Source organism: Zeugodacus cucurbitae, chromosome 2 (genome assembly GCF_028554725.1).
Source record: "Zeugodacus cucurbitae isolate PBARC_wt_2022May chromosome 2, idZeuCucr1.2, whole genome shotgun sequence".
Lineage (NCBI taxonomy): Eukaryota > Metazoa > Arthropoda > Insecta > Diptera > Tephritidae > Zeugodacus > Zeugodacus cucurbitae.
Genome location: NC_071667.1, coordinates 17,033,239 through 17,060,395, shown reverse-complemented (window position 1 = coordinate 17,060,395; position 27,157 = coordinate 17,033,239). Strand labels below are relative to the sequence as shown.

Here is a 27,157-nt window from a genome sequence, read left to right as displayed (position 1 = left end):
AAAATTAAAGTAAATTTTATGTATTTTTTGACAAAATTAAAAGTTTTTATAAGCAAACTCCCTATTATTTTTGGGAGTTGTTGCGTACGTGATAATCTTGTAATGATGGGTTCCTTTCGGTTAGGGCATACCAATGAAAACTCATTTATGATTGTCAGGTTTAGAACTGTGTCTAATGTTAGAGTGCGAACTCACACAATGTAGATTTTAACTTGTTCCCCTATATCTACATTATTATCATTTCTTTTGAGATCACAATTTCTGTGATAAAGCAAATTGAAATTTTTTTTTTTTTAAATTGCCATATTGATTTGATCGATCCGAGACAGAAACCAGATATGTCTGGAATGAATTTGGAAATGAGAAACGAAATAATTTAAGAACGAAATCAAAATTTTTTTAATATTAAAATTTCTTCAGAGACAACTATTGAAATTGTCAAATATTTTGATCCAAAACAGCTAAGAAGTTTTACATTATTTGATTCACAGCCCTGTAAAGAACCATTATTATATGGCAACAATTTTTAATAACGCTCTCCGCTTGGCATTCGAGCTTAAAACTTAACACGCATCCCATAATTGAAATACATCTTATGTAACTTAAGTCTTCAATCAAATATCTGATTCACTCTTTCGATAAAGCACCTACAAAATATTAAAAAAAAATACTGAAATTATTCGTAAGGATATATAGAAAGGACAATCGAGTCTAATACAAATATTGCGGGGTAAAAAGACCTACACGATAGGCAACGCGTCAAAGAATGATGCAGAAAATTCGTTCTGTTTACAAACAAATATATATTTGGTATGAAAATGTAAACTAAAATCGACTCAAACAGCGCATGATCTCATAGTTTTGTGAGACAATTACTTCATATAGATATAAAGTTAAAGCATATGCTGCTATTCATTATATATGTTCATGTATGTATTATATACAAATAGCTTACTTTGTATATAATTAACGCTATGTGGATATTCTTGTATACAAATTATGTACAATTAATTTAATATATAGACTTAAGTTCACATTAACTACCGACTGATCCACAAAATCGAATTCTGCGGGTTAAACAGCAGAAGAAAGAGGCAGCAGCAGGTGGGTGAGTAGCCAACTGAGCGAGTGAGTGAGCAAAAAGGAAGAGGTCACTACAACGTTCAAGATCAAATTTGACGTAGTTATATATCAGCATGATGATTTATCGCCAGTCAAGGGGACATTTTAAAATGCAACAATGTAATTTATTTGAAATATTAAATTAAAAACAATAATTAAGCAGAGCAAAGACCTCTGGAACACAAACATATATGAAAGTAAGAATGAATACTCAAAATTAATTTCTGTATCCTCGCGGCTTGGCAGGCAATACTTAATGGAAATTGACAGTGAAAATAAAAATGCAGGTATAACTTTTTGTTAAACAAGCAGAGGTGCTCTGTGGCATCTTATAATGCAAATAATCAAAATGCCATAATTGTGGTCAGTTTGCCCATGAATACTTGACAGCATGTGTGAGTGTGGGTGATAATCGGCGATTAACTGTGATCAACACACGCAAATGTCCGGGGCGATCATTTGTAAGACTTTCCAAGGCTTTTTTCAAATAGAATAATGAAATTTTTGAAATGAGATAAAATCACAAAACAACAACAACAATGTATTTAAATATACTTTCAATAAAAGCCAAATGCAGCAAAGCAGTGTACAAAGCATTTACTCGTGGGAGGATATGTGGACCCTAGTATGTAAATACATATTCATAAGCAATACAAAGAACAAATTTTATTAGAAATATGTGTGTGTTTGTACGATATATGGTTACTCATTTGCCCACAAATTAACAATGTATGCGTATTTGATTTCTTTAGAAAGCGTTGGCGAGCAGAGCTTTCGGCCACCAATACTTAGGCAATATATGTACATTTACATTTGCAATTATAAATTTCCGTAGTATTGGCGAAATCACTGCGCATACATAAAGATGAGTTCTTACATATACTTAAGAATAAAAGGAATTTCTGTGATAAAGCGAATGAAATTGGTGAAGCCGATTTTCAACATCGAACAGTTTGAAAAAATTCTTCGTTGAGGATAGATCGCTATTTTTTAGTAAGAGTAAAGTAAAATGTAAGAATTTTTGAAACAAATTAAAATTTTAATTATAAAAAAATAGAGAAAAAATAATGAGGGAAGAAAAAATTAAAAAAAAAAATTAAAGTGAAAAGTTTTTTGAGCAACAACTCAAGGAGTTTGAAACACAAAAAAGAAAGCAAAAAAACATTTATTTAAAAGAAATATTAAAATTAAATTTAAAAAATTATTAAAATAACTATAAATAATTTAAATATTAAATAGATAAAATAATAAAGAAATATCACTAGCAGTTAAAAGTGACTAGTGACTTTATAAAAATAATTATTAAAAAAAAATTTAAATACTGAAAATAAACAAATAAATTAAAAAAAAAAACAATTGTTTAATGAATAACATTTAAAATGTGTAAATGACAATAAATATACAAGAAAGTGTACAAAACTTTTACTAGAAATATAAATAAATTTTTTTAAACCGAGAAATTGTTAAAAAAATATTAAAAAATTGTAAAATCCTGTACCGGAAATTTTTTTATCAAACCACATTATACAACACCTTGGATATATGCATAATTTTTGGAGCAATAATTTTCGTGGCAACAACAGCGAATTTGCATGAACGAAGCGAAAATATGAAATATTTCAAAATTTTGTATCCGTGCCAAAAATGGCATGATCAGACACAACAGCAACAACAACAAGCATTTATAATGAGCAACTCGGCGGTACGCGAACACCAATATATGTACATCACAAGCACTAAATGAAAAGAATATAAAACGCACGAAACTTAAAAAAGCAAATAGGAAATAATAAAAAATGAATACATAAAAAAATGTATGCGCAAAGGAAAATCTGCCGTCGCAAGTGGTCATAGCGCCAGAGCAAACACTACTACACACCAACAAACACACAAACAACGGTTTCACGTACATATGTGGGTATATGCATGAGAGCGCCTTCATCACAACACAACACTCTGCACTGGCGCGCTGTGAAAATATTCAACTCAAGGACATTTAAAAATAACCGTGAAATTTAGCTGCCCACTCCAACAACATTGCCCACTATCCAACAGCTAACGCCAGCGTACACGATCAATGCGCAGTGGAGCAGCGGAAAGCAACATCATTATCACCAACACCTTCAACTCTCGGCGAATATACAAATATTTTCCGCGAGCAGATCATATTGGCAAAAGGTTGCTCTTATTGTTGTTGCTGTATTGGTCACCTACCTTCGCATGGTATTCGCATTAAACGAGCAAAATAAGCTGCTCTGCTCGCGCTTGCTCATTCAACAGGCTGCATACATAGAAAATAATATCTACATACATACATGTATAAAGCTTTGAGTATAGTATTCATGTGTGTGTGTGGTGTGTGTAGTTGACGAAACATTTTTGAAGTGAAGTGTGAACATTTTTTCGTTATACGTGAAAATATATTTTTAGTGTTCGGTGATCTTGTCGTCTTTGCGAACGTCGTCGACCATTTCTGCGGTTTTTTTGATACGTTAAAAAGAACTGGAGCAGAATTACAAAGTAAACGAACAATTGAATGAAAAACTGAGCTAAATAATAAATATTCAGAAATTTTAATTTAAATAAAATTGTTAATATAAAATAATTGTAATACAAAATTGTGGCAAAAGTTGTAGCACAAGTGTATAAGAAAACATTTCAACGCTAAACAATCAAACAAACTAATAAAATTAGGCCTAAGATGAAATATTTATATTTAAACAAAATTAGTGACTCCCATTTAGTCCAAATCCATTTTTAAACTACAAATTATCTGTTGTACAATATTTATGTATCTCTTCTTTTGCTTTTTTGTTCTACTTTATTGCAGCGAACGAGTTATTTGACATCGAACCTCAGTAAACTTAATACTATATAAATCTCTTGTTTCGAAACAAGCAACAGCAAATCGATCAAAATGTTTAAAAGCCATTTGGAAATGATTGGTCGCAATGAGACCCCCAGCAAGAAGGCGAAATTCTGGCAATCTTACATCAGATCCTTGAAGGGTGAGTTGAGTCTTATAGATTATTTATAACACCGAATCGATTTGAGTTCGAAAATAAGATTAGATGGAGCTGAGAAAAACATATCCAGGAAACAATGGCTGGTCATGATCTTTTTATAATGAGTAGTACACAGTTAGACTGTGAAATATAAACAAATAGAAACAAATTAGAAACATATATACTTTTGAATTTACATATTTAGAAACATATTTGTTTATGCTCTAAAGAACTGTATCAATGAATACGCGATCAAGTTATAGATCAGGGAATATTACTTTGAATTCCAATCTTGAGATAAACTATCTCTCTCTAACGTATGGTTCTTCTGAATGAACAAACATTTTTTTCGGTCATAGATAAAGCTTTTCTAATAATCTCAAAAATCAATTCGACGAAATGGACCATAATATAGGCTTATAAAGCTGATATCTTTTGTATTCATAATCATTCGTTTTTTTCACTGAGAAAAGAGATCAAATCGCAGTGTCATATAATATACACTTGGTCAGTGTCATATAATAATAATACAAATAATAATCCTTAAATAATCTGATTAACTGAAACCATATCAATTATATTTTAGTTTATTTTGGAGATAGATAGATTTTAATTTGAAAATATAGAAACATAGTTCAACAGTAACTAAAGTCAATTAAGGGACAAGAAATTTAAAATTTTAATATTTCGAATAACATTTCTTGTATACTTACATAACATTATACAGCAGTATAAGAATACAGAGGATTATTTTCAAGGTGGCCAGTCCAAAACAAAAACTGAGAACTTATTTCAAATGACACCTTTTCGCTTTTCTATATATATTTTAATATATTTAGAACATTTACTATATATAAATGATGTCGAGTTCACACTTTGTATATAGACACATAAAATTTGATCTGTGCGCTCACAAATAACACATCTCCATATACTATAAAGCGATTGGAATGCTTGTCGAAGCACTAAATATTTTTAATTTGTATAATAAAAATTTTCTAAGCACGCACACACACACATAATTTGAGTGAAATCTTAACTGAACTCAACGCAACGGTGCGCTATTTTCGAAACGACAAATCAACACAATCAGCTGCCTGCCAACACATTGCTTATTTTCATATCGAAAAGTGTATATTTCAACTATGCCAAGTCATAAAATAATATTTCGTTAAAAAATAAAAGAAATTTATAAAACTGAAAATCGCTAAAATACACAAGAAATAGGCAAACCGAAATTGAAAGAAAAATCTTCGAAAACAGACAAAAACTAATGCTTCGGTGAAACACCGAAGACATGCGTGGCGATTTATGTGTTTTCGCAGTGTGAAATTGGCGAAAAGCCAAAATTGAAAACGAAAAACCTAGCGAATAAACAGCGCTGAAATATGCAATAAAAATACAACAAAGTATTTTGCTTTTGTTGCAAACTATGCATGTGTTTATCCAACGAACGCTGGATAAACCGTTAGCTATTTTAGTATTTCAACTAATTTATTGTTAATATTTTAGCGGCCAAATGTTTCAGAAATATGCGCGCATTATTTTAAGACACCAATTTATATGAAAAATATTCAAAATTTAATTTCAAAAAACTAATTTCGAAAATTCGAAAATCGAATTTCGAAAATTTGAAAATCAAATTTCGAAACAAAATTACTGAAGCGAACACTTGCATGACAATATGCATCTGCGACAAACACTAAATTAACGGTCTGTAATGCATTCACATGCGCTCTATTTGCAGCAGACGCATTAGCAGCAGCTGAGTATGTTATTTTTATTTATGTAATTTTAAGAGATTTTTACGCTATACAATAGTGGGTTTCTCGGTGTTTACTTTTTGCATTACTATTTGTTTATGTTTAAATTTCTGAGGTCACAAATGGGCGGCAATGTAATGGTCTCTCGAGTAACATAAATATTGAAGGAATGCGTTTTGATAAACATATTTGGTCTTGACCTGCTTGTAAGGGCTGAGTAAATGAAAATATTATTTATAGAAAGGTGTCACGATAATTGATAAAATTAAATTCGGTTCAAGTATTTAATTTTGTTCGAAATGTCATAATAATTTTAAGTTTGGAAAATACATTTTTTTTTAATATTTTACAAATGAGAACATAATTTTGAAAACAAGCACTAACTCCAAATAATACCGACAAAAAAATAATAAAAAAAATATTTTTAATAATTAAGAGTTCATTAAGCAAAACTCGTTTAATAATATATTCGTTCATATTCTCGCATTGCAGGATCCGAAGATATTCGTGCCCATGAGGCTCCACGCGCCAGCCGTCCATACAGCTCATACTTGGACTCGCCATCCACATACAGGAGCATCTTCGATGAGCCCGCCACTGCCAACGAGCGTGTGCAATCGCATGGCTACAGATACTTGCCAGTGAGCAGAGACACCTATGGCTACTCGCCACGTGCCATCTATGATCATCATTACAGCAGAACAAGTAAGTGTTTGTGCAAATTCATTCAATAGCTGTGTCTTTCTTTAAATAAACATTTTTGCAAATGTAGTCGTTAGAGATGTGCTGTCAAAAAAGTCGTGTAACCTAATAAGAACACATTAGAATACTATAAATCGATAAAATTTTAAATTTTGAATTAACATTAAGATATATATATATATATAAAGTTAACAATTACGGAAAATAGAGAGAATCAAAAATATATCGATAATTTTTTGTGGTTGTCGATAAGTGAAAAGTGATTATTTAATTTAAAGAAAAAATTCTTTTAGTTTTTCTCACTAAAAATTCTTAATATTTTCAATGCTCTAAAATACAAATTTATCGATAAAAGTTTGAGGTTTTTTCTTTACATTTACAAATTTAATAATATTGGTTAATTTTTAAACATCGTTTATACCGAAAAATGTTGGCACATCCCTAACGAATTATGATCTTTTTGTATTTACAAAGACTGCAGTTTATTGCTTTTCATTATATTATTTATTAAATTATCATTTGTTACCATGCATCATCGCCACTTGCATTTGAATAGCAGCGACTTCATAGCCGTCAACATATTATAGCTCATTGCAATATCGCATAATTAATATATGTATGTATGTAATGTACATTTATATTTATTTCAACAGTTAAATGTACTTTTCGCACACGAATTCATTGCATTCTCAATTGCCAACTCATTTAATATATATGGTTCACAAACATTTTACACTTAATGTGCTCGCCCGTCGATTCATCGTGCAGTACCTTAAACCTTGGTTAATTTTAATGATACATGGCATGCGTCATACAAGAAATATTCGCAACACCTCAGAGGTGTCGCGAGTTGGCAAGCACTGTACACTTTGCAGGCACAACAATTTCAGTGTCAGCAAGCATTTAAATAAAATAAATTTAAATTAAAAGAAAAAAATAAAAAAAAAAAAAATATTTAAAAATAAAATTTCGAAATAAGCTGATAAATATTTTATTTTAAATTTAAAATATATAAAAACTGAAAGCATACACTCGCTTCTGCGTCTCGTCAAAAGGCATTAACTTGCAGTGGTATTATTTAATTTTTATAAAAATAGCCCGTGAGCAAATTACGTCAGTTTAGTGGCTTTAGCGCATAACATCGTGAGCAGTAACATGTATGTAAATATGTGTGCTTATATATATATACAATCATAGATATGCTGCAAATTTTTGCTCACATATATTTTCTATTAGTACGTGTGTCTACAGAATTCTCAAAAACAATATTCCTGTATTAGTTATTTTTGTATTGAACATCTCGGTATTCTAAAGTCTTCTCATTCGTACCTGTATACAAAATGTTTCTCAATTTTAGTATTTCTCAAAGGCTTTCAGACTTTCGAGCTGATATACATAAATGTACATATGCGAATTTTTACTTAAAACAGTTCAGTAATTCAATAAAGTCTTTCCATTGCTAAAAAATCCAAAAACAACAATATAGTGAATAGTAGCAGCTACGTCGTATGTTATGAAAGGCTTCTACTTCCTATATGGCATGTTATACTCGTATTTGTGTACAAAAATACAGACAAATCTTGTACACATAAGAATCCGTATTTTTCCAATACCATACTATACTCAGCTACCTATATGTATATGTATTAAAGGCACAACATTTCCTCGGCTTACTTAGCTATATGCTACAATATATGTATGTATGTATATGTTTGTAAGAGTATTTCAACATTTTGACTTTTTTGCCTTCATATTTGTTATCAAATAACCGGCAGCGTTTGTGGGTGTTTGCTTTGATTGCCAATATGTGGCGGTTCTTTATATACATGCATATGTATATATGGCATTACATGTTTACCCCTACATATGCGTCTACTTATAAAGATATGTTATGATTGAAATTATAGGTCTGCACTTCACTCGCATCACTTTAAGAAAAAGAAATATAGCTAGTCTAAAAGTGTACATACATAGGTACAAAAGCTCCTTGTTTGGTTTAATAGGAATAGTATGAGTGATATTTGTTGGGTGCACACTCCAGTATTATAGTTAAATTTGAATTGGATGCTGAGTATTTCGTAGAAAATACTTCAAGTCACACAAAAATATTACATTAAAGTAGTAGTTTCACCATTAACATTAGTTGGAGAGTATATTAGACTTTTCTCAGTTCCAAACAATTTTGGATCAATAAAGGCTTTTAATATAATTTTTGAAAATTTCAATTTTTTTACATTAAAGTAGTGGTTTCGCCGTTAACATTAGTTGGAGAGTATATTAGACTTTTCTCTGTTCCAAAAAATTTTGGATCAATAAAGGGTTTTAATATAATTTTTGAAAATTTAAATTTTTTTTCATAATTACCTGGGAAAATCTACTTTTCGTTGTAATTTTATAACTTAAGAACGGGCACACCTATCCAAACCATATGTTTAGAGTTTGTTCGGACTATTTAGTAGATGGTTTATGTGAAGTTTGCACAAAATCGGTCCGGGGTTTCTTCATTTATTATAAATTATTTTTTTGTTTGAATAAATAAATTTAATTGATGATTTTAACATTCATTTTTTTTATTTCACAATATACATACGTAGCGAAGCAAGTACCAGGCCTCAGGTTTTTTTTTATAAATTTCTAGCGAATAGTACTCTAATTTAAAAGTTTTCAAATATTTATTGACAATAGATTTTATAGCGAATCGAACAAGCAACTAGTATAAATCACATAAACTGGCTTAATCAAAAACAGCTAGAATACTAAGCACTTAAATCACTTAAGTGAGGTATATGTCAAGAGAATTTAAAATTTTCTGATGCTTTCATATGTGCATAATTCTGAGACGATGGCAGTGCACGAAATAAATGAGCGGAGAAGTGTCGAGACATAAATGAATTTGTGAATTTTACGGATTTTTACAGCGAAACAATAATTTCTAAATAATTAGTTATTTTTGACAAGTTGAATGATAATTAATATAAAAAAAGTAATGCAGAATTGTCTTTTTCTCTTTATCTTTCTCAAAAAACATAAACAATACACACACATTATATATAGAGCCTGTATAAATGTTGCGAACTGTTTGTAGTATAGAGAATTTATTAAAAAAGTGAATTACTGAAAACTATTTTAAAAGTGAAAAAAAAAATATATATATAATAAAATACATGTTTGTTGATGATATTCATAGTACTCGTTTAATTTTTAAATCTTTATTGCACAATTTGTTCAAACACCAAATAAAATGAAAATTAAATAAATTGAAAATTTAAATAAAAAGGATACGCATATCCTTCAAATTGAGCTTATCAACTCAACACGTTGCAATGTTTATACGTTAATTATGTTATTATGTTCTTAATAAAATGTTAAATGCAATGTTAGTTAGTTAGTGTTTTATTGCGGGTAACTTATTTTAACCAAGTGCGCACTCATGATAGCCATGTTCAAACACTCGTAGGTACAGTTCTTAGCTGCAACATATTTTTGCTACGAAAGTGCTTTGCGATACTCAACTGCAATTTGCGCTGAACACAGGTATTTTTTTGAATTTTAAATATTATCTAATATTTTTTAGAAATAATAAACTATATTTTGCAACCTTACTTCTCACATTGAAGTACACATTTTTGTTACTTATGAACAATTTAAATATAATTTCCCCTTCCTTATTAATATTTACATTCAAATAATCGTGATTTTTGAAATTTCCAGTCGGTTTGAATTTCGCTGTAATTTGATTTTTTGTCAGCAATTTAAATTTTAATGAAAAATGAATGAATGAAAAATTCCATGCAATGCTCAATGGCGGTATACAGCTACTTGTGTGCAATATGGCTGCCAGTTATTTTCACATGCACTCATACATTGATACATGTGCATTTGCATATTCATTTTCATGCATTCAGCTCCATTGCATTTTCGCGCTTGTTTACATAAATATTCACTCGTGAATGCATTCATTATACGTTTGCATATTTTCGTTACGTTTTTTTAATTTTTTGTATGACAATTTCATTTATTCGTGTTGCCATTATTAATTTTATTATTGAGTGTAAGTTAATAGAGATTTAATATTAAAATAACATAATGATATTGTTATTTTTAAATATATATTATTTTTTTATTTTATTAGTTATTATTAATATTTAATTTTTTTTTTATTTTTTATATTTTTAAACATTTTTTATTTATTATGTTTAAAAATTATTAAATGTACAATATAAATTAAAATATTTCTTTAATATATTTTTTGACATTTCTTCATACCGCTTCCGATTGGACATATGCTTTAACTATGCTTCTGCTATTTCACCTACGCTTACTTGCTTATTTTGTATGTATTGCCATGGACTTAAATTGCTAACGAGATTTCGAGTCTAAATGCCTTATTTTATTCACTGTAAGCCAACATATATAGTTTTTCAATTAATCATATTTACATTATTTCAAAATTGAATACGAATATTAATTTTTTTGTACTTTTTGTTCTAGTTCCAGCCAACTACGACGCAGAGAAGGCATGGAATGATCATTTGAAGCGCATGCAAGAAATCGAACGCAGGTAAGACCAATAAAAATTAAAAAAAAAAAAATTTATTATTATAGTTAAAAAAAAAGTTTCTTTTCTATTCAACACTCATATAATATTCTAAATTTTCAAATTCTCTAATACAAAAATATATTAATATTTCTTAAAAGCAATGAAGTGCCGAAGCAATGCAAGCTTCGTCTCTATTCTCTACTTATTTTCTCTCATTGAAAACACTTTCGCATACATTATTATGCTGTATATTTCACATTCTTTATAAAAAAAATAACGTTCTCTTCCCTCACAGATACCCATCTCGTTATGGTCTCTACTTAAAGGACAAGCCATACACACCCAACGCTTTGGTGCCTTTGGAATATGAGCCAGAAGATAAGCTGCTCCAAGAACTCAACAAGGGTAAGGAAGTTTAAATTTTAAGTAAAAATAAAAACAACAGTAATAAAAACAACAAGCAAACATATATTTACTCTACTAAAAAATAAACAACAACAAAGCGTAACAAAATACACAACAACAATATTTACAAGAATCAAAAAACAAAAAAATAAGTAAAACGAACAAAATTTATATGAAAAAACTCAAACGAAGTAATCAATTTGATAAAAACTATTTAACGAATTAAATTTAGAGAATTGCAAATATTGTAAACACGAATCAAGTAGCGTAAAGCGAAAAACAGCAAAGATCCTCTATACTGTAAAGAATTTTTTCAAATTCATTAAGAACAATAACAACTATGCAAATTATACTATAAACATTTTAGAACTGCTCACTCAACGAAATTTACGCAAGAATTGGCAAAAAAATTATTGGAGATATGTAATATGAAAATATGGCAAAATTTGAAAAATAAAAAAAAAAACCAAAATTTATTTATATAAGTGAGAGTAGTCGAGTGAGCGCACACTAGGCAATGAAATATGCAAACACCTGTACATATATGTTATATTACTACTATTTACTAATTGGCGTCTCACAAGGTATACATACATATATACTTAATGTTTTTGTAATTTTTTGCGTAAGACAAACTTTTGCTAATATTTTCATGAAATATGTATGTTTCTTTCTTTACTTTAATTGTTATATTTGCAGCACGAAATATTTGAGCAAATAGCCAATTTTCGCTAGCAAAACTACACAGCTGCACAAAAGTTCACACTTAACTGAAAGAATGCTAGTGATTACAACAAAACCAAGCAAACAATGTAATGTTTAATGAAATTTAAAATTAACGTAATCTTGGCATTACAATTATTATTTTTTGTCTGTAAATGTTTAAATTAAAGTTACACATACATATACACATATCTCTTAATAATATAGTGAAATGACTAATTGTATATAAATTCAAACATTTGTTTGAGTGCAGGTGCGAGAGAGCAGCTATAAGATCAAAGCAACTAAATGAGTTTAAAGCGAAATGCAAAAACAAACAAGCAGAAATTCGTTAAATGTTTCATTGTATTTAACGTCATAAAACATATGTTTACTTTTAATTTAAAGAATAAATACTGAACCAAAAACAACTTACTTACATATCTTATATTTAGTTAATAACGATGAAGTAGGAAGAGAGAAAAAACTGATTTAAAAGCTTCATTACAATTAAAAGAATAAAAAAAAAACCCCAAACAAAAATAGTTTTTATTTAATATATTTTTATGCAAAAATATTTATTAATCATTTAACAACAACTAAACGCAATAATATAATAAATTAATTATGAATGATATGGGCTTCAAGTGGAATAGAATAAGAAAAGTGCAATCTTTTTGAGAGAAAAAAATTAAATATTTTGAAAATTTCAAGTTCAAAATAATATATTTATTTTTTAATAAAAATTTGTGTTTAAATTATTTTTTATTTATTTCATTGTTTTTATTTTATTTTTATTAATTATACTGGTTTTTACCGTAATTTATTTAAATATATTTATTTCTTGAATTATTGTTTTTTGCTGACAAAGCAATTAATTTATATATTTTTAACTTAGAAACAACTAAAATTTTCAAACTATTGCACATGAAGCCCATAACTCAACACATCATAAATTCATTATATTTACTAAATAAATACTATTTTAACTAAGTAGCTCATTAGTAAACCTGTATAGCGGTTTGAATCTTAGTTTAAAGCTTAGTTAGATGATGAGAGTAAAAACAGTGTGAATAGTCTTTAAAATTTTCAACAAAAAGAGAGAAGAAGAGTTGATAAAATTCAATCCGGATTTTAACGTTTTTTTTAGGGAAGCTTTAAAGCAAGGCTTTCATCACATTTCTTTTCTGAGCATTTTTTATGGTATTTTTTCAAGCATTCGAGGAGAGAAAACATTTCAATGAAACTTGTTTTCAAATTGGGCTTTTTAAAGAAATAACTATTAATGAATAGAATTTAAAATAGTGTAAGGGGAAGTATTAGTTGAAAATAGGAACAACAATGACAGCTCGATTTCCGAGTGACCACTAAAGAGGTTTGCTGTGCGCTCATTGGTTGGTTTTTAATAGCAGATAGGAAAAGAGCGCCGAGAGTAATATTGCTCTTTACATGCTAGAAGTGCTAGCCAAACATTATTTACTACATCACGGCCTCATAAAAGAAAAATTCAACATAATGAGAAAGTAATAAATAATATTAATAATGACAAAAAAAGAAAACAACCACAAAACAAGAATAATGAATTACGTATTTAAGAACTATACTTACATTAAACCACAACCGAAAAATCATATTAAGCAAGTCTAAATAAATCATTTATTTAACAAAAAAAAAAAAGTAATCAACAACTATTGTTTTCTTTATGCTCACCATCAAGTGACACGGATTTTTGGATTTTGAACTTCACTTCACTTGTAGTGGGTTGATTTTTTCCAACAATAATAAATTTCTAATACATTTAATTTCATTTCACATATAATTTTTCATATTTTAGTTATTTACTAATTTTATTTTATTTTTTTGTTTTTGTTTTATATATTAATTTTACTCATTCATCATTTTTCTTTTATTTGACTTACTTTTCATTTGCTGTACTATATCTATCTGTCTGTGAATTTGTATGATTTCGTCTCGTAAATCGTATTACGTCCTCCTTGTACATTCCTTAACTCAACTAAATAAACTTATTTAATATAAATAAATCGAAATTAATGCGCCAATCAATACACAAAATCATGCATTGTGCATTCGCCTGTAAATACTGCCAAAATACAAAAGTTATTATATGTTCTAATCCACCAAAAAAGAACAACTCAAGCAAATTATCTACAAATATATTTAATATTAAATCATAACCCTAAAAAAACAACAAGAAAAATGAAATATTTAACGAAAAAGCATATCAAAGAAATGTATTTTATTTGTAATATTGCACAAATGCGTTGAAGCATAAAAAATTGTTAAATGTGTTTTTGTACTTTGTTGTGAATTGTTGAAATATGTAAAGCAAAACCGAAAAAAATTGTAAACAAAAACAACAACAGAAAATCACAGCAAAAATGCTGATTATCTATGTAAAGCCACTTCCCTACTTTGTAATTTCCAAACGCACTTAAATTGAATATTTCAATTCCAAGTTGATTGAGCGGCTTGTTTGACAGCGCGACCATCCGCCCACTCTCGTGCACCAATTGGCAGTTCCTCTTCTTCTTCTTTTTCCCAACACACAAAAGTCAAACGCGCGCACTCGCTCATCCACTGAACGTTATGTGTAGAGTATGGTTTTTTTTCTTTCGCAAAAAGTGAAATGTCAAATGTAAATACCGTTTTTTTCTTCTTCAATTTTCAAATTGTTCCATGAATTGTTTAAATTGTCAGAATATAATATTGACGCATGAATTGTTTAAATTGTCAGAATATTGACGCTTTCAATTGTGTTGACAATTTAATTTCAATGCATCAAATTAAACGCAACTCATTGCACTTTACACTTTTGTTCCGTTATGTGTATGGTCACAATTTTGGTGGACATTCAATTTTTTTCTCTTCTACCAAAAATGTAAAGTTCCTCCTATTGTAGTGTATTGTTTCGTGTGTACAGTCTTTGTGATTGTCAGTTAATTTTTATTTGTTGAATAAGTAATAATTTGAGAATGGAATGTAAAAATTTAGGGTGAATAGTTTTGACCCTTTTGTAGAGTTGTGTATTTTGAAAATGCGGTAAGTACATATCTGTAGTAAATAATCAAACTATTTATTAAGTTTATTAGAAACAGTAATTAACTGGAGTCAGATTGTAATAGCTAGAGAGTAAAACAATTCAACTAAGTCCATGTCTAAAGTTATGGATACTGAATCCCGTTTGTTAGATTTTTACTTCTTCTTTATTTACAACTATATATCATGTAGATCTTTTCTAGAAGTACAACTGTGGGAAAAAATTTTGGCAACGTATTTATCGTTAATAGAAATATTGTATTAAATTTTATAAAAATGTCATTTTAAAGAATGCAGGCAGTGTTGTTAACACCCCACTATTTTCCTGACATTTTCGACGGTCCTACCGCAAGTGTAACAATCAATGTTATGATATTAATATAATGTGATTTATATTATTCCCTAGAGCTCCTGTGACTTATACTGCTTCAGTAGAAACTAAACATCTTCTACTTACCTCGATGTAATTTGAAACAAGTATGAGCAGTTTTTATCCCAATTTGAGTCTATTGCTGGTTCTCAGATTGAATATCTACCTTTCTGATAGATTTTGTATACTCTCGGGCATTAGTAGAGAGTATAATAGTTTTGTTCACATAACGGTTGTTTGCAACACATAAATAAAAGAAAAAATAATCGGTTAACAACCACGTCTACAGCCCATAAAGCACTATTTTGAAGTCCATGTGATGCGTTCACTATATAATATATACTTCAAGAACCAATGAAGATACCGGAACAAAACTTTACACAAACACCGCACTTGAACTGTGACATCACTAATTTGAAAATGGTCGAAATCAGACTATAATATTCAAGGCCACAGATATCAAACTTGAAGACCTCAATAGCAATGGATAATATTTTACCGAAAATAACGGTAAATATCTCAGATATTTTAAAGACAGTTGGATATTTTAGAAATTAGGAAATATGTTTTTTCTAATAATGTGTCTCTGTACCAAAAATTAGTAAAATCGTGTCATAACTTCCTCTAGCACCCATATACTTAATATTAATGTTTTCGGGTAGACTTTATACCGTATATATCGGTTAATATGTAAGATATCTTAGCAAAATTAAGTGAGCATATAATCTTGGATATTATATATCTTAGTAGCGACAATAATAATAATGTGATATCGGTCCAGGAAATAATCCAGCTTTCATGTACGTTACATAATGATTCTAGTAGGCTTCAGGCCGAATATATGTTACAAAAGCCATTTCTTACTTGTTACATTTATATTTAGTCTACGTTAAATCTGTCAGAGCATTTTTTATTCTCTAAGTTTCAAAAATACTGAGGATATATGGAATTTCATATATAAATAACGTAAGTATTACTTTAGGAGCTTTGATTGAACCTTTCGACATATATTTCGAAAAATAAAATCTATGTTCTCTTCGGTGAAGTCAGTGTGATATATAGACCCCAGAATAAATCATACATATTTCGAATTATATTTGAAAAAAAAAAAAGTTCTTCCACCCCATACTTTTTGTACGAGGTGATTGTCGTCATTCCAAAACTAGTTGATGCGTTAACTCCGAATATTTATGCACTGCAAAAATAGAGCAATGCTCTGTCAAAAGTTTGTATTGGCAGCTTATCAACATATTGTTTTTGGTAGCTTGTAGCCAAGCCACTCATAATGCATGTGTATATATTAAAACTTTCACTGTTTTACCACCTATATGAAAGCTGTAAAGATTCTTTTAAGTAAACACCAGAGCTTGGGTAGGAATATAATGGGAAATGAAGGATGAAACATATTTTGCTTCATATTCGGTTCATCATAGTAATACGTACCTCTATATGCAAATGTTACACAAGTACAAGTACTTTTCAAAATACGCAAATACAAATAACCATGGAAGTGCATAAATTTATTGGAAAAGTTCATTTGAATTCGACGATGGGAAAATATGCAACTGCTAATGCATCCTTGAAACTGTATGCATTCTTGATGCTAGTTTGTGTCGAAATAAGTTCTGGATAAGTATTTTGTTAGACTGTGAGATTTGTTATTAGTTTATGGGGTAAATTTGCATAGAAGGCATAATTGAAGAAATCAAATTCTATTGGTTGGATAAAAAATAATAAATCTCTTTTGCCACTGTCTTATTATTATATATATTATTATATATATACCAAAGTTAAGATATTTTCTACTTCAACAATTTAGTTGTTATAAAGTTGAGTTTGCAAAAGCGAGGTTTTGATTGGCATAGATTGTTAATAAAATGTAATTAATTTACGAATTATATTCCAAAGATATGTGAGTTGAAGTTTAGGAAGAAATCTAATAAAAATCCAATAAGTAGATCGCTCATGTCTTTTTCGATGCCCACTCGAGTTTATTATCTATAACAGCCGTTCAAAATCAACACGCAATATCTCAGGCAGCTACAGTAACGATTTTCAGTCTCAAGTTGTCCTAATAAGCTTTTTCTGAGAGTTTTGTAGAGGTCTGTGGGGTCTATACCACGGGAGAGAGAGTAAGGCACCGTTTAATAAGTCCCGTTAAAGATTTAAGTGCAATAAAATAAATTTTTAGATGCACCTTACAATAATACCTCTCAAATACTTCAGTCCAATATATTAATTGATAGATGGTTTATGGAATTCCAAGAATTTATTATCGGATTGCGAAGGAACCTCAGTAAATACCATACCACAACTAATTTAAATCCACAAGGTAGGCTAGAGTATAATTACTTCTACTATAAATGCACTTTTTTTTACAACTACAACAAGAAACACTTAAGTAAGGAAGTCTCAATTAGCATAAAATGATATTCTATTTCGATTATGTTCTACACTCCAATTAATATTTATGACTCTATTAAATAATAAATATTTAAAAACAATTAGATTATGTAAAAATTTCACAACGATGATTATTTCTCTATCTTATCTCCTGTTTCACACGCTACCTCTTTCTTTACAGCGCGCCGATCACCATCACCACTTCCAGGCCGTTACACTCGTGCCGGCAGTGAACCCTATGTACCACCACCAACATACTGGAGCCGCGCACCCAGCGTAGCTCGTGCTCCATCTGCTTTTGATCGCGCACGCAGCTTGGCCCCAGCATTGTTGGATCGTGCACGCAGCTTGGCACCCAGGCCATTGTACCGTGCCAGCTCGTTGGAACCATTGGATGAACTCTTTGATAGTAAGTTAGCTGACAAACCTTTTGAGCGTGCCGGCTCACCAAGTCCCACTCCCGTTAAGGCTGGCCGCTGGGGACCACGCCCCAATGAAGTCTCCTATGATGCTAATGGTACGAGCAAATGATTGCGCTTAGAAAACACACACGTGTCTCCGTAGCTGTGGTCGCCATCTACACTCCACTGCACTATCTCCACTCCGCATATATCCTTTGCTAAAAAGCAAGCTAGCTCCTCATCCTTGTGGGTGTGCGGCCGCAGCAGGTTGGCGTGTTGTGCAATTGAGTTGCAAGTCAAAATTCCTTCTTTTATACTATTCGGTTTTTATGTTTGGCCGTTAATGTTGTTGTATCATTTTATTATTGCTTTCTTTGAATTCAAATATTTCCTCGCTTCCGGCATTTGGAGTAATTGAATTGAATAATTGGCAGCCCGAAATTTAGTGCGCATGAAAATGTCATGAAATTATGATTTTTATACCGTTTGAATATTAATTGGTATTTGGTATGGCGGTATGAGTCAAAAAAATATTTAATTGTTGATTAGAGTTTGCGAAATTTATATATTTTTTTTTTGGTATGCTTTACGCCAATAGCATCAGAGTAATTAAATACAAGTCGTGTCTTGCACGAAATGCCCCGCCGTGAGCTTGCAACGCTTTCGATGTCCTCAAGGCAAAGTGACCTTTATTTTAATTATGCAAATGGACCATCAATATTTTTTCCCAATTATTTTCATTATCTTCTTATTTATGCGTTATTGATTGTTTTACTTTTACTTTTCTCGCTTTTTATATTATTTCACTGAAAAATTATTTACCTACTTATTTATGGGTATATGTATTTGCTTTAAATATTTTTTTTTTTGTTTTTCGATTTTGCCCCAAAATTCTTTTTAAAAATTTTATTATTATTTATTTTTGCATTCAGTATTGTTGTGTTTTTATTTAATTATAAATTATATTTTATTAGTTATTTAAGCCTTGAACTTATTTCCTTAAGCATGCATTACTTTAATTTTTTTCCAAAAAAATCAAAAAAAAATCTTGCGAATATTCCTTCTATATGTATGTTTTAGCAGCTATTTAAGCACTTAGTAAATGTTTTTAGTCGCTTTGTAGTGAATCTGTATGTTGTACGCAGCGCAAAAAAAGAAAAAACCAATGAATTTGTGTCGGGTCCCAGCAGCGGCAAGTTTCCAAACCGTCAATCCAACACGCTGGCCTAAAAAAACGATATTTTCCTACAGTTTAAACATTCAAACAAACACGAATGCATCTGTAAGCACACTCGTGGAAAATATCTAATGCGCATTTTCTACACAATATTTAGTTTTTGTTCTAAAACATTGTTTTTCTCTTTTTTTCCTGTGTTTTTTTTCCAAAAATTAAAAACAAAAAAATTACTACGACGCGTCGCTAATTATTGTTATAGTTTAAAAAAACACAAAATTTTCTTTCTACTCTTCTTCCTGCAAACATCACGCTGTCACTACAACAACCAAAAAAAAAATGAAAATCAACGACAATCATGCATAAAAATTCACATAACAACAAAATCAATAATATCAAACAATAACCACATAAATGACAAACAAAAAAATCTTGAAACAATAGGACTTCCCATCTTCCACCCACGCAATCGCTTCAGGGATTTGTTGAACCCCAATCCATATGCACCCATCTCAGCATTCACACGCGATCCCTTCTGGTGGGATGTCGATGATTTGGCGCCCTTCCGTGCCCTCTCCGTGCCACGGGCTTCCAGCCCCATTGCACGGGACTCGTTCTTGTCGCCGGTGAAGAATCGTTACTTGTGGTCCAGACATCCAGCTAGACCATTGACCCGTAAGTATTTGTTGTATTTACAGTTATAATAGTGTTGTTTTTCTTATTATTTACTTATTTATTTATTATTAGACAATATTTGTATTCGATTGAATAAAGTGGATTTTTTCTCCCTTTGTTCTGTATTGTGATATGAAATTGTTGTTTACATACCCATCCCTAAAGCATACCAAAATTTCATATACCCCATTTATTCAAAGTACACTCAACACAAGTAGTTAGTATTTTGAAACACACAGTATTTAGAATTTACACAAAATTAGTTTTTAGATTCCAAAGCGCAGTGAAAGCATACCTAAATTCAGTTTTGATAGTTTTCAATTTATCACTCACAACACACTCACATTTTAATCATAATACCCACTTATAGTAACTATATAATAACTCATAACTTTACTTTTAGTTCTTTACAAATATGTACAAAAATTTTCATATATTCTCCATCTACTAAAGAATCTCACACCTAACATATTTTTGACTGATATTAAAAATAAATCACACTCTAAATAATCCCATCAGTTCAACATTGAGTAAGTGATTTATAAGTAACTATGACAAGTGGTTTAACTTGCTTTTTGTGGGTTTCTATGGTTTATGTTTCCATCTCCATCACCAGTTCAGAAACAGTTTAATGTTCCAGATTTAATACATCTAGACCATCTAGTTTTAATACATCTAGAATATCAAACTGTTTCTGAACTGATAATGTATTCTTTCTTCTGAAAATGTACGGTTCAAGGGACGGCTAATAAAACAATAGTATTTTTATACTCTCGCAACATGTTGCACAGAGTATTATAGTTTTGTTCACATAACGGTTGTTTGTGTCACCCAGAAATAAAAGAGTTAGATATGGGGTTATATATATTAAATGATCAGTATGACGAATGGATTTGAAATCCGGATGTCTGTCCGTCCGTCTGTCCGTCTGTCCGTGCAAGCGATAACTTGAGTAAACATTAAGATATCTTAATGAAACTTGGAACACATATTCCTTGGCACCCTGAGGAGGTTGCTTTCGAAAATGGGCAAAATCTGACCATTGATACGCCCACAAAATGGCGAAAACCAAAAATTTATAAGGTGTCATAACTAAGCCATAAATAAAGATATGAAAACAAAATTTTGAACATAAGATCGCATTAGGGAGGGGCACATTTGGATGTAATTTTTTTTGAAAAGTGGGTGTGACCCCGCCCCCAAATAGGTTTTATGTATATATCTTGCAAACCAAAAAAACTATATAAACCAAACTTTCTGCAGTCGTTTCTTTAGCCATTTCCTTATACAGTCCAAAAATGAAAGAAATCGGATAATAACCACGCCCACCTCCCATACAAAGGTTAGGTTGAAAACTACTAGAAGTGGGTTAACTCAATAACGAAAAACGTCAGAAACACTAAATTTCACATAAGAAATGGCAGATGGAAGCTGCACTCGAATTTTTTTACAAAATAGAAAATGGGTGTGGCGTCGCCCACTTATGGGTCGAAAACCATATCTTAAGAACTACTCCATCGATTTCAATGAAATTCGGTATATAACACTTTCTTGACACCCTGATGACACGGGTGGAATATGGGCTAAATCGGTTCACAACCACGCCTACTTCCTATATAACTCAATTTTGAATTCTTCGGATTCGTTCACTTTATCATAGATACATTAAGAACCAATGAAGATATCGGAATAAAACTTTACACAAATACTGTATTTGAGCTGTGACATTACTTGTGGAAAAATTGTCAAAATCGGACGATGACTTTTCAAGGCCCCTGATATCGAACATGAAGAACTCAGTTCCTCAGGGTAATTTTTCACCGAAAATATAGGTAAATCTCTCAGATATTTTAACGTAATTCATTCCCTCTGAATTTTTTTCTTATCACATTTTGTCTATGTACCAAAAGTGGTTAAAATCGGGTCATAGCTTTCCCCAGATCCCATATACCTAATTATAGATAATATAAAATTAAGTGGGCGTATAGTCTTCGATATATTATATCTTGGTGGTGAAAACGGTTCAGGAATTACCTCAGTCCCCATATACTATTTATGATGATTTTCGTTATTCTATTGAACTTTAATCAGAATATATGGGTCGAATTGTGTTATCTTTATAAAATTACATCAATAAATTGCGAGAGTATGAAATGTTCGGTTACACCCGAACTTAGCCTTTCCTTACTTGTTCTGAACTGTATTCATGATATCAAAGAAGTTCTCTTGGAAACTAGCAGATCATGAAACATTAAAACGCGAGTACAACAAATAAAATCAAAATGATTTCAAATAAAAATAATTTAAGAGAAATTAATAAAAATTAAGCAGCAATTGTTAACGGTTAAAAAAAAAAGTACGTACTCAAAGTTTCTCACAAAATATCGCTTGTAACCACTAAATCAACAAAATCGTAAAAATTAAAACAAAAATTAAACCCTATCATATTATATTCAACCAACACATTCTCAATCGTCAAATCTATCAATTCACACAAACAAACACCGAACTCTCATACAACTCTTGTATATATTTATAATTTTCTTTACATTTTTATTAATCCATTAAATATTTTCTAAATATTATATCTCTCTAATCATTTTCATAACAGCTGAAGGCGATGAAATTTTCTAAAAGGAAATTTACTAATAACTTTGCCTAACAACGACAACGAAAAAAGCACAAAAGAAAAATTATACAAAACGAAATTTAATGGCTGTTTATCAAACCTTTAACAAACTTTGAAAAAAAAAAACAACAATAACAATATTTGAAAAAATATTTAAATGCTAAACTAAGAAATTTTAAAAAATCTAAAAATCTCTCCATTGTACTGAAGAAAAACAGTAATCTGTAATACTTATTTACTACATTTACTCCAATTCTATGTTCTAACCAACAGCCAGCCTTTAAGCCAAACAAATTGTTAATGAAATACAAATGCAATTACTCGTACATTGTTATAGGAATTGGTAAGACAACATTTGACATTTGTAAATATGTTTTCCATGCATGACAGTTCTTAGAGTTGCTGTGTAGAGCGCCATCTATTGCACGAAACAAAATTCGAAATTAGTAGCGTTGGTCATAAGTGCCTGCAAATTGGTAATGTTTCCCCATTTTTACGCATAAATATGTAGTGTGTTGGCAGTACAAGTATTTTATGAAATTATTTGCTTAAATTATAAGAGTATTATTAGATTCATATTTTTTGGTATTTTTTTATGTGTATTTATAGAAGAAATGTTCCAACAAGTGTTTGGTTTAAAAGAAATCAGTTTCTTTATTTAGTGATTATTTTTGAGAAGTTTACCCCAGTTTATAATGGGTTCTAACAACATTACGTGTTGTACATCGTACTTTGCCGTAGTCCAATAGTCTATTATTTATGTCTTTAAGAATGTTTTTGGATGAGATTCTCAAGAAACTTATATTACGAATTATACAAAAAGAACACTTTACATTAAAATGAAGAATCATATTAATCATGTACAAGATATTTAAGTATATCGACATTCTTTACTTCTTGGTACATGATCTTCTCTATCAACATTTGAAACAAATTTGTGATCGAAAATGATTTTAGAAGAGATCATATTGATTTATTAATGTTATTAATTATATTTCATACAACACAAGACATTTGAAAGTATTCAGAACCGAATTAATGGTCGCATGAAGTCCATTTTTGACACGAAAAATATTGATCTAAAATGTGTTAGCGTTCACCTAGAGAACTTCTCTATGTACTATAATATAAGGACGCTCATTGCAAACAGGGGAAGATACCCTTTCTTATATGGATATCCAAAATATTGTTGATAACTCCTGGAGTCCGGGATCTATCCCGGAGATATATCGTGTGCAGGACTTTTAACAAAAGCACACTCAGTAGGCATATCAGTGTTCTAGAATCTAGACTCTTCATATTATATAGTTGCTCTCGAGTATTAAGTAGAGTGCATTTGGAAGGAGTAACTATTTTGAAAAAAAGCGTAATGATTACATTTGTTGGAACTTTCTCACAATGTAGCAAGTATGTATGTAGCAAAATTTCCAAAACAGCGCTTGTGGTTCAAGTAGTGCATTTTAGTGCCTTAAAAAATAATATACTCTTTGGTAAATTTGTATGTAACACTGTAGTTTCATTGTATGCGACAAAATGTATGTGTAATTTTAAATATATAAACATATATTTAAAGAAATATTATATTAAATTAAATAAAACTAATAAATTTGTATTTTACAGCACACCGTACGATTTTGTAAACACGACGACAATTTGAATAAAAATATGCGAGCTTTTTTCGTCTACACGAAATAAGCAAAACGAATAATGAAACGAGGGCCAACTAAGGAAGAAATCGAAAATATACTAAATTAGTCGACCTTATCCAATAAAACGAAAATTTTTTCAACGCATAAAAATAAGAACAACAACTACACGAAAACACTGATATAAACACCCAGAAAACCAACAACAAGATTAGAATAAAAAAAAAAATAAAACGCTTTAAAACAAGAACTTCAGTGTATTAAAAAAAGTAGCAATCATAATGGGTGTATAACAGCAATGGAATAATAATAACAATAACAACAAAATTGTTTATTAAAATATTTACGATTCGGTTGATTAACTTACAAAATTTTGTATTTTGTATAGAAAATGTATTTATTTCAATTTTTGTGCTGCCAATGACGACAACTATGGAACTTAATATAAATATATGAGAAACGAAATAAACGTATAAGAAAAACAAAAATATATTGCGAAATATAATAAATAAAATAAAAAAAATAATAATTAAATAAAACAAAAAGACCTGAGTGCATATTTCCCGAACTTTGTTTTTGCTAACTACTAGCGAAAACCGAATTACTTTTCAATTTTTATTCATAATAATAACTTCTCGATTAGTATTGCAAGCATTATGTGTAAAAAAATGATTTACATTTATTGTTAGAGAGATATAGAGAGCACGCTCTCGCAAAAGAGCGCGCTGTTGTTTAATGTTTTAAGATTACTGAGCTCATTCGACTCCGTGGTCTTATTAGGTTTAGGCGTTGTCTAAGAAGAATTGTTCCTTTTTTGTATACTTGTGTAAGTTTTATTTAAATGTTAAGTTTGGATAAATAAAACAAAAACAAAAACACGCTGTAAAATATATTTATGTTTAAACACAAAAAGTAAATGAAATAAATGTGCACACAAACACATTCACAACTGTGTGTGTGTCAACGAATTTTGTGTCTGTGTGCATGTAATTGTAAAATTTACGAATTATGTTTTGTAGGAAATCGAAAACATTTTTATGAAAATTTAACTGAATTGTATATATCTGCCAACTTTTTATAAAATATGTATGGTTAAATAAATAAATTGCAAATGCAACAAACAACACCACACACAATTTGGATTTTATATTAATTTCGAAATGGCATCAACAACATAACATAAAAATTAAAAAAATATATATATTTTTAGATTATTTTAAATTTATTTCTTAAATGTGTGGCTCTTGAATGAGTGAATTGTCCTCACTGAAGCGTGTTTTCAAAATTCAACGAAAATTACATCGAAATCGATTATAGAAACGGACGATCCTTTACAGGCAATGACCTATTTGTGGCTGCATTACTTAAAATTCAAAAAATCCAATTTTCAATATCTTTAACTCATTTAATGAGATTTAAAAGATATTTCAGTTCCATGGACTGCCATCATTAAAAAAAATATTTACGCGAATTGATGAAAAAAATGAATGTATCAAACTTAAGAGATTTTAGAAAGATTGCTGTTGGATATATACTTGTTCCAAGAATTTCATAAAGAAATATTTTTTTTTTTATGAAATTATAAAAAAAAATTAATATTACAATGTGGATATCAATTTAAAACATTATCATCATTTTCTAAAATATTTGAGATCAAATTCCTACAATATTTTCCAAATAAACATTACAAAAAGGTTGAATCTTAAAATCATTCACTAATTTCTGTTTTCATCCACTAAGAGTTGTCGTTTTCAAGTCTTCTCTATGGTGTATGCATTTTTTATTACAGTAGAATCCCGATGATCCGTAACAAACAAAACTAGTTTAGTAATGAATCAAATGTTTTCATTGCGGACAAGTCCCTGATGCGCCTCAATTGTGAGAACTGTATGGGATCTGATTCTCCTGTCTTTCAAACAACTTTCAAAGCAACATCAAGAGATTCAATAGCTTCTTGATGAGATGGTACTTGACATACATCCCCAGTTTAAGTATCTTCATCTGGTTTCTGTTGGAAGCTTTCAATTAACTCCAGTTTTCGGCTGCCAGATCATTTCAGGCAGAAGTAGCTGCCATAAAAGTAGCAGTAGATATAATACTTCGAAGTGCGGCATCCTTAAGAGAGGTGTGTATTCACTATACGCTCTAAGCTAGTAAGGGAGTGCCTAACATTCTTGTCAGTAACTTCGAACTACTTTATAATCCGACTTGTGTGGGTATCCGGTCATCGCGGAATCGCTAGAAACTGCAAATCGGATCGGATTGTAAAAGACGGTAAACTAGCCAATTGACGAATACGGAGTGGAAACGTATGGGCAGTCCTTGGTCCACTTGCGCCAAAGCTCTGGATACACTATCTTTGAGTGCGCCTGCCAAACGCTGGAGAACAACCAGCACCTGTGCAGTAGCGAGGTCTTTCTGGCACACAGTGGATCGAAAAGGATCTTTGCAGCTACTGTCGCTCAGTAAGGCTCATCTTTTCGCGATCAATGGAGTGCTTACTGGTCATTGTCCAATAGGCACACACGCCGTGAGGCTTTGGATCAAGTCAGACGCTAGTTGC

General features: G+C 30.3%; 2 protein-coding genes across 12 annotated transcripts in view; one reads left to right on the top strand and one right to left on the bottom strand.

Annotated features, from left to right (window-relative positions):
• Positions 1-27,157, bottom strand: part of LOC105216636 (soluble guanylate cyclase 88E) — a 129,063-nt gene that overhangs the window by 42,917 nt on the left and 58,989 nt on the right. The window lies entirely within an intron of this gene.
• Positions 1,973-25,562, top strand: LOC105216619 (uncharacterized). 10 transcript variants are annotated; one of them, XR_008470133.1, is made up of 9 exons: positions 1,974-2,133; positions 3,953-4,130; positions 6,383-6,595; positions 11,084-11,153; positions 11,428-11,537; positions 18,251-18,586; positions 20,089-20,319; positions 23,222-23,291; positions 24,569-25,562. XR_008470133.1 is itself a non-coding variant. In XM_054226177.1 (8 exons), exons 2-8 carry the CDS (start codon positions 4,040-4,042, stop codon positions 22,951-22,953), a joined length of 1,053 nt encoding a protein of 350 aa, XP_054082152.1. In that variant the 5' UTR covers positions 1,973-2,133; positions 3,953-4,039; the 3' UTR covers positions 22,954-23,209. The 10 variants fall into 10 exon arrangements, 9 of the variants coding, with proteins under 9 accessions (XP_054082152.1, XP_054082148.1, XP_054082154.1 ...); XM_054226177.1 differs by lacking the exons at positions 23,222-23,291; positions 24,569-25,562 and adding an exon at positions 22,931-23,209 and having other exon boundaries at positions 1,973-2,133; positions 11,105-11,153; XM_054226173.1 differs by lacking the exons at positions 23,222-23,291; positions 24,569-25,562 and adding an exon at positions 22,931-23,209 and having other exon boundaries at positions 1,973-2,133.